Raw genomic sequence first — 17,423 nt, forward strand, 5'->3', positions numbered from 1 at the left:
CAATGGGCTATGAAGTCAGAGTCAGAGATTAAAGCTCCCCTCTGCAACCCCCGCATGCCACGTGTCTTACCGTCCTACAGTAAGACACGTTATCCTCAAAAGGAAAAAAAAAAACACAGTAAATTCTCCACATTTACGCTTCTTACATGAGCTGCGTGCCAGAATGCCTGATCTTCTATTAAATCATCTCCTCTCTGTGTGTGGCGTGATGTCTGAGGGATCAAATATAAATCTCTCACAAACCCTCGCAGCGTGTCTGATGGTCAGACCCCCACCCGCCCTCCCCCGAGGAGCGCGCGAGTCAGGTCTGATCCGTAATAGTGCGCTAGCCTGCGCTCGCGAATGCACCCCCCCACGCTCCCGCGCGATCGGGTTGCTGCAGACGTGCCCCCATCTAGCTGGCAAATGAGAGGTGCCCTACAGCTCCTGAAAAATCAATCCCCGCCCTGCTTGCCTGGCTTATTACGCACGCCACAAAGGTCAGGGGTCAAACAGGGGGGGAATTGGAGAGCGTCGTGATGAGAGGTCCACACGCACGCTCGTGAGCACCGTGATACAAGACGGACGTCGCTTTCGTGTGACGAAAGGAGAATGAGTGACCAGAGCAAATGAGAAGACACAAAACACACGCAAGCACACAATCCTGTGCTAAATTAAAAACACAAACAACCGCATGGTGGGAAACAGTGTTTGCCCACTCTCCCGAAACTCCCATGATGCTTGGCACCCGGGCTGTCGCTCAATGACAAGCGCACAGCCGACCCGCATACATCTGTTTACCCGGCGATCTCCCGGGAGTTTACATCCATTTCCCATCCTGCTTGCGTTCCTGTTTACATTTTTTCCCTTTCGTTTATCTGATCGGCAGCGGTGCCGTTCCACCTCTACAATATGGGGAAAATGATGACGATCCCGGCCACTTTGTGCCCACCCCACACCATCTGATGGGCTGATCTGAGGCGCAGTCACGCCAACCCCCCCACCTGCCCAGGACACCCGCTCAGCCAAGACGCCGCTTCCGTGCTGGAATTATTCCGATCGCCGCTCGGCCCCTGCCTGCGGACCACTCCATCAGTGCCGGCAACGCTCCCGCGGAATAGCGTTCGGATTCCAGTGTTCCATCTTCTATTTCCATACGGGGCTTTATTTACCGCTTTCCGCCGCTAGCTTAAGTTGCTTGTTAGTAGCCCTTGGGGGGGGCAGGTACCGGGGGCATTTTCAGACAGGTGACAATGGCAGCAGGAGTGGCCTGAGCAGAGGGAGGCAGGAAGTGATTTGTCTCGCCGTTCCGGACGGCCGAGCCGTGAGCAGGTCGCTGAACTGCCCTGTCAACACGCGTCTAAAATGCCTTGTCGCACGCCATTGATTTCATCCTCCCCCTCCCCTCCTACCCACCGCCCCCCTCTCAGGAAAAACCTTGTGGCACACAGACATGGAGGGGGGCCTGGTAGAGAGTGCGCACTTGCTCACTTCACTCCAAAGAAAGGGAGTGAGATTCAGAAACATGAGGCCTCACTTGATCAATCACTACAGAGGCCCCCTACTACCCCACCCCGCCTCGCCCCGACCCCACCTTCCTGGGTCGATTCTCATAGAAATTTCATGACCGTTAAACTGTGACTGACAGCCGAGACCCGGCTAACGCGGGGAGCCACCGGGGAAGATGAGAAAGGGCCCGAAAGCACGCGCGACCACACAGGCGCTTGATCACAGCCCGACACTGCCGTCACGGCCACGCGTGGCCTGTGGTGTGACCTCTGTTCACCTCCGTCACGCACGCGGATAAACCATCCATCTGGGTTGCTGGATTTTGGGGGGTGGGGGATTGATTGTGTGCAGAGAGCTGCGGTCGAGTCGAGGAGCCCCTCGTGACAGGCCACGTGTCTCTGTTGTGGGCGGAGGTGTCACACGTGCGGCGCCGGGGCTGCGCTCACGCGTCGGAGATGATGTCATGCGGCGAGAACAGACAGGAGCAGGTTCAGTTCATGAAGAGGTGCAGGGCAGGGAGTAAAGTTGCGTAATTAGCTGCTTCAGGGGAAAACTTTAGGCTGCTGCTTCAGCAAACAGCGCCGGTCTCCTCAGGTTGGGGGGGTGGGGGGGTCTCAGGCAGTGCACTTCCTGTAGGTGCCACTCAGCTTAATCAAGGCAGCAGCCAGGTAATTAGAGGACGGGTGATTAGCACATCCAGCCAAGGAGGCAGACGGATGCTACAGTAATCAGGACGGCTACGAGAGAAAGAGAGAGAGAGCCGGAGAGAGAGAGAGAGAGAGAGAGAGAGAGAGAGAGAGAGAGGGGTCAAAAGGAAAAAAGAAGAGGGAGGGAGTAAGAAAATATGTGTGAGACTGAGAGTGTGCTTGGGCATCTGTGAGATACAGAGGGACAGGGAGTGTCAAAGGAGGGAACGTTTTAGAATGAAAGGGTGTGTGTGTGTGTGTGTGTGTGTGTGTGTGTGTGTGTGTGTGTGTGTGTGTGTGTGTGTGTGTGCGTGTGTGTGTGTGCAAGAGGAGCAGATGGCAATAGGTGTGTTACTGTCATGTCCACGTTGCTCTGTGTGTGTTCTAGAGGGCTGTTTCGAGCTGTAGCTTTTTAAGACTCGTGTGCATAACACAGCTCTTGCTACATATACCACATGCACGTGTGTATGCGTGCATGTGTGTATGTGCGCCTGTGTGTTTGTGTGTGCGTGTGTGTTTGTGTGTGTGTTAAACAACAAATTTACACAATCTAAACACTGATCACCGCTTGACAAAAAGCCAGGATGTTAAGTGCTGGAACCGTATATGGTTTTTCCATGTCCAGCTCTGATAGACTTTACCACATGGCCTCCCACGCCTGATTGCTGCTGTGTGCTTTACTGTACCCTCATGCCCAGCTCACAGGGTTCGCACAGCACTGCCAGAACGCCACCTCAGCTCACTTCTCTCTGACTGTAACACCAGCCCTCACAAAGCCGTGTGGAGCCATGACGACATCACCAGCTCTCTGCGCTCCTGCGGGCCTGCTGATCTCATGCAGTGGAACATTTCGGCAGCATGTCTGTGTGTGTGTGTGTGTGTGTGTGTGTGTGTGTGTGTGTGTGTGTGTGTGTGTGTGTGTGTGTGTGCGTGTGTGTGTGCGTGCGTGTGTGTGTGCGTGTGTGTGCGCACGTGTGCACTGACAAGCAATGCAGAGTCTCTTTATTTTCTTTTTGGTCAGGTTGAGAAGAGAAGAAGTGTTAAAGGACCATGTACATTCCTGTTCTGGGGGTATTCCTCTTCCAAAACACCCCAAACAGCCCAAACACCCAAATACCCAAATGCCCCAAACACCTCCATTCATCTGAGAGGCTTCAGAGGCCTGTTTTATATGGACCAGTACCTCTGGCTGAGAAGAAATATTCCCTACACACACACACACACACACACACACCAGTCTGGAGTAAAAAGAACTCTGAATCAATCACTCATCATCACAAGGGTTAAAGACAGACTTCATAGTGCAGTTCTGAGGGTCAGTGCCACCTGAGAGCTGACGCTGTTCTGTTTGTGTGCGTGCGTGTGTGTGTGTGTGTGTGTGTGTGTGTGTGTGTGTGTTTTAGAGTTGTGCTCCAGACCGGAACGACCTGCTGTCACTGTTAAATCTATAAAGAGTTTGGTTACTTTCTGGCAGCAGCTGCTGGTAGAATCATTCATCCACTGACTGGAAAACAGCATTCGTTAAGTTTACTCAAACGGTTTATTAGCCTAGAAGCGCTGAGGTAAGAGGACCAGTTGACTCGTGAGCGTGACGCCTGGTACCCACGTCGTCCTGTTGGATGTTCGCCGCAACCCATTTTTACTTGCTTTATGTTATCAGCACCACAAACAAATGCTGCAGCTTAATAACTTACTAACTGCTTTTAAAACAAATGTGGACTCAATTCAGTATTTTTCAGTGAATGTAAACTCACTGTTTTCACTTACTGACGTCACCCTTCACCCACAAAAGCATATGCGTCCCTGCTACCTGACGCATTGATCCGTGTAAAGCTCCAAAACTCCACGCCATCATTTCGCCCAGCCCCGCACGGCCCCCCACACGAAGGGCCCGACCCAATGTCTTCACCCCCCTAAATCCCACCGGCCCCGGGGGGGGTCCAGGCTTGCCCGGGCACGTTCTGTGCCTCTCCCATGCGAACCACACCCCATGTGCCGTCCCCAGTGTTCAGGAACGGCGGCGCTCGGACGGATGCACCATGGTCCAGCACGCTTTTCCAGAGTTGCCGCACATGGGATCAGATCTCAGGTGTTTAGACAGGTTTTAGGATCTGATTTACTGAAGCTATTATTACTAAGTAAAGCTGTAGATTTGAGACTCCTAAAGTACTAAATTTTATTTAGTAAAAGACACTGAATAAAAATACTGAATTAAAAAAAATACTGACACTGAATTTTAAATAAAAATTTAAAAACATGGCCCAATCATAGGAAGAGCTTATTATTGTTGTTGTTGTGGTTGTTATTATTATTATTAAATTATTATTATTATTATTATTATTATCATGAGGTCCAGAAGCAGCCAAAGCAGCAGGACGTTCTAGTGTTGCTGTTTCAGGGAGACTCAGATCCATGCTGCCAGTCTTAGGGCATGTAATGCATAGATCAATGTAACCGTAGGGGAAAGCCAGGATCAATGGCCACTGAGTTATTGCAGCATTTGGCTACCGATTTTTTTTCGAGTGATGTGTTTTCCCAGGAAAGTCAATACCTCGGGGCTCGTCCCACTCGCCCTCCTTCTCGCTCCGTACAGTGCGCACCTGGGGAGGCTCCGCCCCCAGAGACCGGTGTGTGTGTGTGTGTGTGTGTATGAGGGGTGAGGGGAGAGGGAGAGAGGCAGAGGAAAGAAAGATGGGTTAGTGCAGAAAAAACAGAGAGATGGGAGTGGGAGGGAGAGAGGGAGGGAGGGAGGGAGGGGTATATGTAGGGCAAAAATATGCATCCGGGGCAAAAGAAAACGTGCGGTAGGGGTCCGCTAGAACGTTAGTGCTTTAGCCACCTCAGAACCAGCCCTGAGGATTACAAACTCACTTGCCAGAATTCTTGGTTTCATCTGGAATCTGTCAAGCTTAGAATTAGAAATGATAAGTTCACCCCCCTGGGTGGGCAATTAATTTTTAATGTGCCGCTTGACAGTTGAACTTGTAAGTCGGGCAAGGCCAGACCTCAGATTAGGAATTTTCAAGTGAGCAGGAGCTGTCCAATATTTCTGGCCAGATTTGAATATTTAAATAATATTCAAATAATATTTAAACACTTCAGTAATTAAATCATATTTAAGTAAATGTGTCATTGGGCCATGCAAGATGTGCAGCTCCTAGTTTAAGAATCCCAGACATGCAAAAGTCTATGAACAAAGTCCACCGCGACTGGCTGTATGACACTATGAGGTTTTTGTTTATTTATTGGATGTTTTTGATGCCTGGAGCTACTGACGTTATGGTTGTTTACAAACCTCTGTCTGTGTAACACCCATAGGCATCCCAGCATGTTGACTCCTGTCTCAGGCTTTAAACAGTCCAGCAGTCTGATGGCTCTGAACGCAGCAGAGCGGTTTGAGCGCACGGGGCCTCTGGGGCAGTGCGGCAGGGGCGTGGGGAGGTACGGGTTATATGAGGCTGCTGCGGTTGGCACTTGAGCACGTTAATATCTCAACACCTCACCCACATCAGAGCTGAAAAAGGCCCCTTAAGCTGCCTTCTGTCTGATGGCTCCATTGTCTGCTCACTCTCAGTTGTCCTGTCTGATTTCTCCCTTTGTCTCTTCAGTGACTCAAACATCTGATGCCTCTACTCTTTCTGTACTATGGAGTCAATGTCTGATCTCTCCACTCACTCTCTAATACAGAGTCACTGTCTGATCTGTCCAGTCACACTCTAAAACAGAGTCAATGTCTGATCTCTCCACTCACTCTCTAATACAGAGTCACTGTCTGATCTGTCCACTCACTCTCTAATACAGAGTCAATGTCTGATCTCTCCACTCACTCTCTAATACAGAGTCACTGTCTGATCTGTCCAGTCACACTCTAAAACAGAGTCAATGTCTGATCTCTCCACTCACTCTCTAATACAGAGTCACTGTCTGATCTGTCCACTCACTCTCTAATACAGAGTCAATGTCTGATCTCTCCACTCACTCTCTAATACAGAGTCACTGTCTGATCTGTCCAGTCACACTCTAAAACAGAGTCACTGTCTGATCTCTCCACTCACCCTCTGTTACAGTAATGGAGGGCTAATCTGCAGAATGAGTCCATGGACCTTCTCTGATGCATTTCTATGGCCCATTATCGTGAAGGAACGCTCTATAAAGGAGACGAATAAAGAATCACTCAGATCTCTCTGTCTTCCCTTCTCTCTCGGACTCTCTCGTGTGCTAAAAGTAGGCCTTCCAATATAACGTCAGGAAGACGAGGCAGCCGAGTCATAGCCAGACAGTAATGATGTTGGATAGACTCGCTGTTTAGCGTTTAAAAACCTGCTATATATTTCACATCTACTGTCATCATGCACTCCTCATCCACAGCAGGGTTTTGTTCTAATATATGTGTCAGAATTTTTGTTTATTTTTTATTTCACTTTTTATTATACGTTTGAGAAAATATGGGCTATTTTGATTGGCCAAGAATGACTTATCCCAAATAGAGGTTTATAAGATGAAGCACACACACACACACGGACACACAGAGTTGTGCACTATGCTCGACCTGATAAATCATCACTTTTGTCACTGTCACACGTTCAGTTCAGACGTCACATTTAGATTAAAGCGTTCCACAGGTCTGTTTTTTCCTCTTTCCTCTCTTTTTTTACCAGTGGGGCCTTGTGCGTTGCTTTCACTGCCGTTTGGAAATAAGATCTATTCACAGCACCCGATGCGCCACATCGCTGTCAGTCAAATCAGCCCGGCGTCCTGGCTGGGGGGACATTAGCGAGGCGGAGGAGAGGATGGGAGTGCGGTGGGGGCCTGGGCGGCCCCATTGTGCCGGCGTCTGCCCGCCTGCACCGCGCCCGTGAATGAGACGTGCAGCGGACAAAGGCGTTAGGGTGAAACGCGCGGGGAGATAAACCTCATGTTTAACAGAGAGCCCTAACACGGGGCCCCGCCCCACCCACCCCCAACGCCCGATGCGCTGTGACATTTCCTTATCGCGCTAAACGGCCCTCCATCTGACCTTTCTGCTACTTTTGAATGCCGGGCCGATTATTCCGGCGGAATAGCCTGTTATTCCGATGGAATAGTTGGCCTGTTGAAAAGCATTGATTCGAGTTGCTGATACCCGGGACCGGAGGCACTGGGCTGTGACGGGGGAATAAAACTGAACCAACTCGTGGCGAGAGGGTCCGATACAATCCGCCATAATAAAAGTAGCGTATAAGAAGAAGGACACAGGGAGAAGCCCTGGCAGGTCACACACCCCTGCTCTGGAAGGTTTCGGAAGGGGGGGGGCGGCCGCCCACGTACCTGTGTAGACGAAGCGTCCCGGGGCTCCCTTGCAGAACTGTTTGGACTTGTAGGAAAGGGTGACCTCCACGACCCCGGGGATGTGTCGCGGGGGTGTCTGTACGCGGATGGCGTGGGGTGTGATGAGCTAAAAAACATCAGAGGACACGTTCGCGACACACTCGATACACACGCATCGATCACTCACGCTGCCACACTCGCTGAGGCTCCACTCTGACCCCTCGCTCAGAGATCCACACAGTACACCCAGGGGGGTTTGGGTTAACTCTTACAGTGCTGGATGAATGGCGACTGTGGAAAAGGGCTTTGTTGAATTTACTCTGTAAATTTACTCTGTGTTGACTTTGTACAGGTAGAGCACTTTAAGCTATATTACTGAAATCTTTTATATGACTGCCTTTAAAGACAGTAGCTAAAACTGAATATATAACTTTAAATGTTTTACATGTTTACCTCAATGGACATAAACCTGCCTAATCTGATTATGTGACCAAAGAACAGCGACTCTTTGTGCGTACGGCTGTGTGTGCGGGTGTGTGTCCGTGATACGAGCTCACCTCGCTCCAGACGAGCATGGTGCCAAAGACAACCTGTAGCCCATCGAAGAAGTTGTCTCCAATGATGATGACAGTGGCGCCTCCTGTTGTCCAGCCTTCACTTGGACTTATGGCCTTAATGCAGGGAGTGGCTGCTTCGAAGAAAAACACACACCGCACACGACACATGCAAAATCAGAACACACACACACACGTGCCACGCTGCTCACACATCACTTTCTAGTTGATTTCAAACATCAGGCCGGAACTAAATACGGAAGGACAGTTCCGTCCTGCTTCAGCCTGAGTTGCATGTAGCCCTCACAGATAAAGCAACGCCTTCTTTTTAAGACCATTTGTCCCTTTTCCCCATCCATATTCAAACACTGCAGAGAATAATAACAGATTAGTGCTGGTTGCACTGATGTTTACATTGATTAAAAGCTCGATTCAGATTCTAACAGTATTACAGTGCGCACAGCTCAGCTCACGAAATCCTTTAAGGGTCTTTTTTTGTTTTGTTTTGCTTATCGTTTCCATTGTTTAAGTTCTGTTTGTCACAGAGACAGCTAGTGACGTAATCAGTGCAGGATGCATACAGGAAGTGTTCCCACTGATGCAGGGAGCTTTTGGAAACTTTGGACTTTTGGGACTACAACTGCATTCCTCATTTTTATATTCAGTACAGTGCAGGGAGACATCACATTTTCCACCGCGGAACAATGGTACTCCCATAACACCACCCCCCACCCCCCCCGCCCCGCCAGGTGGGAAACGGAGCCTTATAACAGGATGGACTCTGCGTACTCTGCGCCATTCCTGCTGCTGCCTGAGCTCGTCCAAGGTGTGAAAATTTGCGGACAGGTTTGAATCGGGCCCGTCAGAGCCAGGGGATGTGCCGAACGAGACAACACCCCCACGATAAGCAGCGGCCTCCTCCAGCAGGGACAGCAGCCCCCCAGCTCTGATCGGGGGCCTCTCAGCAGCTTTTCCCTGGATCGAGTCTGCCCGAGCGGCTAGGCAAGGCCGAACAGAGCTGGGTAGCAAATGCAGTGTCTTACCTTCGGAGGGATCCAGGCGGCGTGCCCGTCTGCCATGTTTGGAGTTGTTGTGGACGAACATGTTGTCCGACACGGCTAGGACGTGACCGTCCACATTCACCGTGGTGGAGATCACCACCTGGGTGGCAGGCACACGTTTGAGAAGCTGTTAGGGAACAGAACAGCTTCCCTGTTCAGTGCAGTAGGTGGCGACGTGGAGCGCTCTCACCTGAAAGCGCCTCATGTCCCTGGGGTTCCCCGCGTTCTTCAGACAGTTCTGGTTGCACTTGAGGAAGAACTTCAAGAAGAATCTGCGAAATGAAGAGAGCAACAAAACGTTTGGAGGTGCTCCAAGGCCGCAGGAACGGCCGGCAAAGATAAACGAGTCTTCGGGCAGTACCAGAAAAACAGAAGAAAAAAAAACAACACAATCACACTTATAGAAGCAAACGTGTTTACAAGTGCATATAATTTTCAGGGACAGTTGCCGTAAGGCGCCTCAGGGTCAGACATCTAAAGCGAAACTTTGTTTTCTGGGATGTTAACAGGGAAGACCCCCCCCCCCCCCGAGCCCCGCCCCCGCCCTTCTGGTCCACCGAGCGCCGCGCAGTAGACCCTCGCGGTCCGCCACGGACGGCCCGGGCTCGGCCGACGCACCCGGCTCCGATATGTGCTGTCTAATTAGACGCGAGCTTTGATCTCCCTCATTCTTTATGCTGAATTCTCGCTCCGCCCGTTGGACGTGCTCTTATTATCGCCGCGGGCCTGGCAGCCATCGATCGGGGGATGGGTATCGACGAGGACGGGTCGAGATAGCGCTCCCCTGGCTGGAGGTGGGCCGGCTACCGTGTGCAATAGATCGCCGTCTTAATGCATTAGCTTCAGCCTGCTAATCTCCGAGCATCCATCTCGGGCCCCATAAGCCCCTGCCCCCTCGCCCACCCCTTACCTCGCTCTACCACCGCCAGGCCCAACATTTTGATAGAGTGCTTTCGTTTTAATTGTCACATTATCACAATAATAATCCGGGCAGTTAACAACCACCAAGGTCGCTGACAGCCATGTCACATTAACCAGAGGATAACCTCCACGACGGAACTCCTCTCTTCCATGGAATGCTTTGGGTGTCCAGAGAGAGAGATGGGTGCAGAGGCTGCGAAACCCGGTCAGATATAAACGTGTGCCATCTGCACACCGCATCGATTTCCCACCTAATAAGACGGTAACAATATCTTTAAAAACATACGGTGGGAACTTGGGCAATTCTTAAAAACCTCACTTTGTCGCATGACATAATCGCCGTATCCACCCCACCACCCCCCGCCAGCACTGATGGAGTAATCACGTAGAGAATTTGTGTGTGTGTGTGTGTGTGTGTGTGTGTGTGTGTGTATGTGTGTAAGACAGAGAGAGAGAGAGAGAGAGAGAGAGAGAGAGAGAGAGAGAGAGAGAGAGAGAGAGAGAGAGACAGAGAGAGAGAGAGAGAGAGAGAGACAGAGAGAGAGAGAGAGACAGAGAGAGAGAGAGAGAGAGAGAGATGAAGGGTGAATCAAAGTGTGCCCTGTTGCTCAAGAAATATGGGCATTTCATAATCACAGTGAAGAGATGCTGAGAGAGGAACAGAGAGCAAGACAGAGAGAGAGAGAAAGAAAGAGAGAGTAGGAGAGAGAGAGAGGGACACAGAGGGAGAGAGAGAGAAAGCTCTGTTTAGCTAGTATCGACTGACACTTGATCCAGAGTGCTCTAAAGGCTGCTAATGCCCTTTATGGGCATGGAATACAATAATATGGGGGCCCCATCCCTGAGCTCCATTCATATGATATTGGAGTCCTTGGGAGGAGAGATATGGATCAATAGGGATTGAATTAAAACGCAGCAGGAGAGAAGGCGCTGGTAAGTGAAGCTGTTGCGTGATAGCAGAGAGCTGGCGGCTCCGTCGCGGATCCAGCCGGAGCTCGGCCCCTCTCAGACAGCGGCTGAAAGGGGAGAACGTGTGCCTGGGCTGCAGCGCCAATCCCGGCAAAGGCCCGGCCCGGCCCGGCCCAGTCGCCTCGGCAACCAGCGGGTCACAGGATGAAGTAAGAGAAGGGCGAGATGGATGGTGGGTGGAGAAGAGGATGGGGGTGGGGGTGTCAGAAGTAGAGAGAGAGAGAGAGAGAGAGAGAGAGAGAGAGAAGGGGGAAGGGCACAGAGGGAACACGTGACATGCTGGTCCCACGTGATTCCAGACGACCTCACGCTGGTCCCGCACGGGCCCTGACTCCTCCAGCTGCCACTGGGCAGGAGTTGACAAGGAATTCGAGATTCCTGATCTCGTTGTGGAAAACAAGAGCGGAGAGACTTTCAAGAAAAGGAGTGGGGAGAACCTATCCAAGCGCCCCAGCCAGCTCCTTCTAGAACGCCGGCCTGGGATCGGAGCAGACCTCAGAGAGGAACATGGGCGGGCAGGGGCCGGGTGTGGGCCCTGGCTGGCTTCTGACAGGGGTGCCGGAGCCTTACAGAAAAAACGGGAATGACAAACACGAAGAACGACATGCAAACGAGAAGAGCGCTGAGTGAAAGTCAAGGCTGTGAGAGTCTAGACTGAGAGTCTGGGCTGTGAGAGTCTAGACTGAGAGAGTCTAGACTAAGAGAGTCTAGGCTGTGAGTCTAGGTTATGAGAGTCTAGACTGAGAGAGTCTAGACTAAGAGAGTCTAGGCTGTGAGTCTAGGTTATGAGAGTCTAGACTGAGAGAGTCTAGGCTGCACAAGCCTAAGCTGGGAGTCTAAGCATGAGTCTAAGCTCCTTCTATTAATTTGAAGTGAGTAAATCTGAATATGATAAAGATCTCGTAAATCTGAATAAGAATCATCATCATCATATTTAGGGAAGGATGGAGCTATAACATTTCTTTCGCATTCCGTTTGGATTTTTCACACCTTTCTTCATCTGGCACGTGCAAAAGAGTTTTATGAGCCTCAGCTTGCTGCAGACCTCACAGGCTACCGTACATCAAGCCAATACAGCTGCTAACTGGCTCGAGTCAGAAGGACAGTGCTAGTCAGGCCCTGGACAGAGACACCGAGGCTGGATGGAGCAGAAAAGATGTCAAGACGGGGGGAAAGAGAGAGAGAAATATGCAGAGAAAGAAAAACCTTCGTGTTGAAAGTCTCCCTCCCAATCGAAAACTTATTAAAACAACATAAATTATTAATGTCCATCTAGAGCCAAGATTCAGTTATTAGTTTCACTGCCTATCTCCCACCCTCTCTCCTGCTCTCCTGCTCTTATAAAGTAGGTAAAGATAATGAGGCGTGAGGAGTCTCTGTTGTAAGCCGTCACCTCATTACACGGGCCTGCCATCAATTACAAGAGGGGTGTGTGGCCCTGTCACTCCGACACTGTGGCAGGAATTACTGCTGCTCTAAACACCCCACCACCCTGATCCTCCTCCCTCCCTCCCCACACCTCTCTCTCTCTCTCTCTCTCTCGTTTCTCTGGACAGGGTCTGGAGTCAGCGCGGTCGCGTTTCCTGAATGGGCAGGGCTTTGCCTGCCACCTCACGTGATTAGCATTAGGCCCTCCCCTTAGCTGTTAGGCCCACCCATAACACAGGGACCCACAGAGGAAGACGTTTAAACGTACCCAAAATTCAGCGGTGTTAAGGGTTCGTAGCATGTAGCATGAACAATGGCAAAAAAGCCACGGAGGGGAAAACAATTCTCTAAAATCTCCAAATGACCCGAGTGCTTTTATTTTGGCGGGCCTCTGTGGAGCTGCGGACACCCATGAAGCTACTAATTCTTGCAGCCGGGTGAGCTGCTCCAGTCAAGAACATGTCACACAAATTACAAATGAAACATCTCAACACAGTCAGGGCGTTTAAACCATTGCAGTTAGACGAGCTTCTTCCAGTTCGCTGTGGACATAAAACGGTCACACAATGGACACTGTGAGTCCACTTTGACTCCACTCTGACTCCACTCTGACTCCATCACACCCTCTGTTGTCTTCTGCCAGGTTTGAGATTTGGTGTGTTTAAACCAACACGGTGTCATTTTGAAGATGGCAGGGACGCTTGGGGGAATTGGGAGAATGGAAAGCTTTCCTTTCTGAAAGTGTACACTTTCTTCCACACGGAGAGAGAGGGGGGTTCTACTGTGGTCAAGTCATACAGCAGGCACGTTTGCACACACACACACACACACACACACACATATGCACGTTCGTGCACTCACGTTACGCATTGTTAACATGACGTAGAGAAGCACCCTTTTCTGCTCTTTCGCTCTCTCTCTCTCTCTCTCTCTCTCTCTCTCTCTCTCTCTGAGAAACTCCCTCTCCTTGTCAGTTTCTTTCGCTCTGTCTCTATCTCACACGGGCACACATACACACACACACACACACACACACACACACACACACACACACACACACACACACACTCCCTTGAGTCTCTCACTTATTAGGTTAGGCAAGAAGAAGAAGAAGAAGAAGAAGAAGAAGAAGAAGAAGAAGAAGAAGAAGAAGAAGAAGAAGAAGAAGAAGAAGTGCAATCGATATTTTAGCACCGGTATTTCTAAAAGCCGCCTCAGTTCCTATTCTCAGCCAGCCTGCGCAGCGTGTGTTTGATGCTGCGTGCGGCAACAGTTCAAACGCCTGCTGGCATTAGCGCACTCCTTTCTGCTTGTTCCTTATGCCTGCATATCTACCGGCGCTGCTGCCCTCACAGACCGTCGCCTGTTCGACCTGGACGGCGCTGCAACGCTGACTGCTGCTGTCTTTAGAGCATGCCGCTGTGAGGCACGGAAAAACGTCAGGCTACAGCTGACTGAACGTAATGGGATGGCACAACTGTTTTCGCACTAAAAGCAAAACATGCACACGCGCGCACACACTCACAAACCTTTGTATTGTTTCATATGGTCAGCTCACTGTTTTGACGTGGGGGCGAATCACCATTGCAGACAGCGTGCCGATTTACTCACCAGAATTTGTGATTATTTGTTTCTTTAAATGTAATGCCAGAAATAATCAAAGAGTACACTGGCACATAGATTACCTGATCCCTAAGCATTTACCCAGATTTACCACCAACAATAAAGCTGATTTTATGTGTGTGTGTATGTGTGTGTGTGTGTGTGTAGCCACCTAGACTATGCCAACACACTAGGGCTCTCCTTGGCTCTGCTACATGCCATTAATAATTCACAAGCCAAGATGGCAATTACAGGACCATGTACAATCAAACTAAATATTTAATAAGGCACTAAAACAGTCTCGGATCTTTGTCTTTTTCTCTCCCTCTTTCCCTTTCTCCCTCCATTCCTTTCCCCCACTCCCTCCCTTTTCCTCTCTCTCTCGGTCTCATTTTCCGCTCCATATTTTAACTGTTTTAGTTCAAACATATTTGAGCCGTCCATTCCCTTGCCTTAGGGATGAACATCCAGCATCTTCCGCGCTCCAGAATACAGCGCACGTCGGGCACCCCCAGCGAGAGGCGGTTTCCCACACATCCCCTGTGAAATCTGAAGACTCTGGATGGACAGGGAACCTCCGTAGGAGTTTTGGCAGCGTGGCATCCCAGAAGGGTGTGAGACGTGGACGAAAGGTCTGCACGCTTTGTTATGCTTTTTAAAGATGCATAAAAAATTACCAAGCTGTGAAGGTATGAAATCCAATCAGTTTCAGATCGACTGTAAAATCCAACTCGGATAATATTTTTAAAATCACCTTCATCCATGATCGGAGACAGTTGCCTTGATATTAATAAGCAATAATGAATTAAATTAGTGAATTAGTCAGATGTGATAATCAGATGCAGCTAACGAGAAATATTTGCAGGAGAAGCAGCGCTTACAGGCAGCAGAGAGAGAGAGAGAGACAGAGATGTGTGTCTGAGCTAAGTGTTCTCTGTCTCACAGCTGTTTCAGACAGGATCAATTCTCAGCAAAGACAGAGACAGAGGCAGAATTCCTGGAGCAGAGACTGGAAAGACGAGTGCATCCCATCACTATTTCATAACTCAGAGAGAGAGGGAGAGAGAGGGAGAAAGAGGGAGGGAGAAAGAGAGAGAGAGAGAGGGAGAGAGAAAGAGAGAGAGAGAGGGAGAGAGAGAGTGTGCGTGTGTGTGAATATGTGTGTGTATGTCTGCAAGTGTGTCTGTGTGGGTTATGGTGCTTATGAGGGAGGCGCACACACATACACACACACACATACACGCACACACATACACGCACACATACACACACAAACACTTAAGTGCAGAATTTCACATAATCCATGTGAACTGACTTACACACTCATTCTTAAATGCATATTTAAATGCATCTACACTCCTACACGCACACATACACACACCTTCACAGCAGTCTACTTCCTCTTGGTCCCATGACTGTATTTTGTGCTCTGTTTCCATGGAGAAGTACATATTTGTCTCTCCTGTTGAAACCACTGGATGACATAACGCACCAGCGAGGGAGTGAAACGTACACCGGGGAAACGGTGACCTCATCGCCAGAGACCCGACCGGTCCTCAGAGCAGGCGAGCGGGACGCGCAAATGGTCCAGTTTAACAGGATGCCTTAGAAACCCACCAGCTAACCGGTCAAACTGGCCAAACTGGCAAAGAGCAGCTGCTGCAGTGGGGATAACGTTGAATGGTGGGATGAGTGAAGAAGGCCCTGTCTTAGCAAAGTAACAGGAATGAAGCCCAGAGGAAGTGAGGTCAGTGACGAGCCATTTAGAACATTTGGAGACGTGAAACGTTGGCAGGAAGTATACGGGTATCAGCTCCGTACCCCTGTGAGCAGATTTTGCCACATATTACCCAGTCCTTCTGTACAAAAGCTATTATCAGCCCCACAGAGGGGCACAACGGCCTTCGCCTCTACCCAGCTCCAACTGCAACGTACCTCAGAATGGGCCGAGGGCTGGATGTTTGCCCTAATTGAGAATAATCATGTTTGGTGAGATATAGACGAAATCAAACGCTATTCAGTGTGCAAAGAGAGAGTGAAAAAGAAAGACAGTAGGTTCTGTGTGATGGAGGTGTGTTAGCGCTGCTGCGCTGCTGCATTGCACAGAGGTGAAGCCATGAAGTCAGCCAGGAAAGTCTGGAGGGGTGGGGACAGGGAGGGCACCAATCACATGCCAGACATGTACATCCAGAGCGCGTCCTGGGCATCTGCAGGAACCGCACGCTCGCCGCCAGCTTGCGAGACCGTCACCCGAACACGGGGGTTTCAGGCCGGCAGGCTCGCACCCGTGCGTCGGACCTGCTAGACCAGACGGCGGAGCGTCTGGCGTCTGAAGCTGACGAGGAAGCTCTCTATCGCGCTCCTACACACCATCCCTCCCCTGTACGACACCTGCCGCCATCCCAGCCCTGAGCCCTAGAAACCTGCCTAGTCCATCAACACGAGAGAGGAGAGAAAACAAAGAAAACCTTCCCTGACGTGCTCCAACTGACAGTTTCATCCTAGCACCCCCCCGCCCCACACACACACACAGCCCTGGCACTGAAATCAAGCTGTCACTCTCCAACCACTATGGGGGGAGAAATACCTCCCTCAGATTTAAATACCGCCTATAATAGCCGCCCATCTATCAGAGCGGCCAGCCTGCTATTCTTAGACACATACATTAGCCCTTGGCCCAGATAGGAATGTCACCAGATTAAACATCCAATTTGTTAACCGGAGCAGGCCAGAGGTGGTGCTTCTTGACAGGACTTACAAACAAGTCCAAATGGCCTCATTTTTCAACCCGGGGCCACGCTGGCTTTTTCCCCTCCGACGGAGAAGGGTGCCATACTGGTAAAGAGAGAACAGAGGGAGAAAACAATAAAGAAAGAGAGGGAGAGAGAGAGAGGGGGAGAGAGAGAGAGAGAGAGAGAGAGAGAGAGAGAGAGAGAGAGAGAGAGAGAGAGAGAGAGAGAGAGCTTTATATACATGTGGTGGCACTTAGAGAACCGGTGGGTGTGCCGAAAGACTAGGAAAGAGGCTCGATGACTGAAGCCGGCACAGAAATAGACAGGAAAGGAACACGGAAAACCACAGCTTTTAGCTTATAAATGTTATGGGCTATGGCTGTTCCACATTACGGGAATGCAGCTAAGAATGAATGGGAATGAAAAGGGGCTGATTAGCATTCAGCAGTACACGATCATGCTAATGGACTCTCACTCGATTTCGCCACACGATAATTTGGAAATGTTCACGTGAAATGCAAGAGTAAGATGTAGTACAGTAAGTCTACGGAAACATGTGCACCAGCTAATACTGAACAGGTGGACTTTGCAATTACATGGTGTATTACATAGATTTTCAGCTTCAGACATGGAATTCAAAATCCAGTCCTGGATTCGTTCATGATCGGTAGTTTA

At 50.1% G+C, this 17,423-nt stretch overlaps 1 protein-coding gene across 3 annotated transcripts in view; it reads right to left on the reverse strand.

Moving 5' to 3' along the window:
- The window catches only part of LOC113592241 (transcription factor COE3), a 95,826-nt gene that overhangs the window by 27,109 nt on the left and 51,294 nt on the right, over window positions 1-17,423 (reverse strand). For 2 of the 3 annotated variants that reach the window (XM_035525773.1, XM_035525756.1), the window contains exons 7-10: window positions 9,287-9,368; window positions 9,079-9,196; window positions 8,039-8,172; window positions 7,482-7,608 (exon numbers count right to left, since the gene is read on the reverse strand). In XM_035525773.1, the coding sequence (XP_035381666.1) occupies window positions 7,482-7,608; window positions 8,039-8,172; window positions 9,079-9,196; window positions 9,287-9,368 (461 nt within the window). The remainder of the gene's footprint in view (window positions 1-7,481; window positions 7,609-8,038; window positions 8,173-9,078; window positions 9,197-9,286; window positions 9,369-17,423) is intronic. The other variant, XM_035525766.1, reaches the window with a different exon arrangement.

Source organism: Electrophorus electricus, chromosome 1 (genome assembly GCF_013358815.1).
Source record: "Electrophorus electricus isolate fEleEle1 chromosome 1, fEleEle1.pri, whole genome shotgun sequence".
In the NCBI taxonomy this organism is placed as follows: domain Eukaryota; kingdom Metazoa; phylum Chordata; class Actinopteri; order Gymnotiformes; family Gymnotidae; genus Electrophorus; species Electrophorus electricus.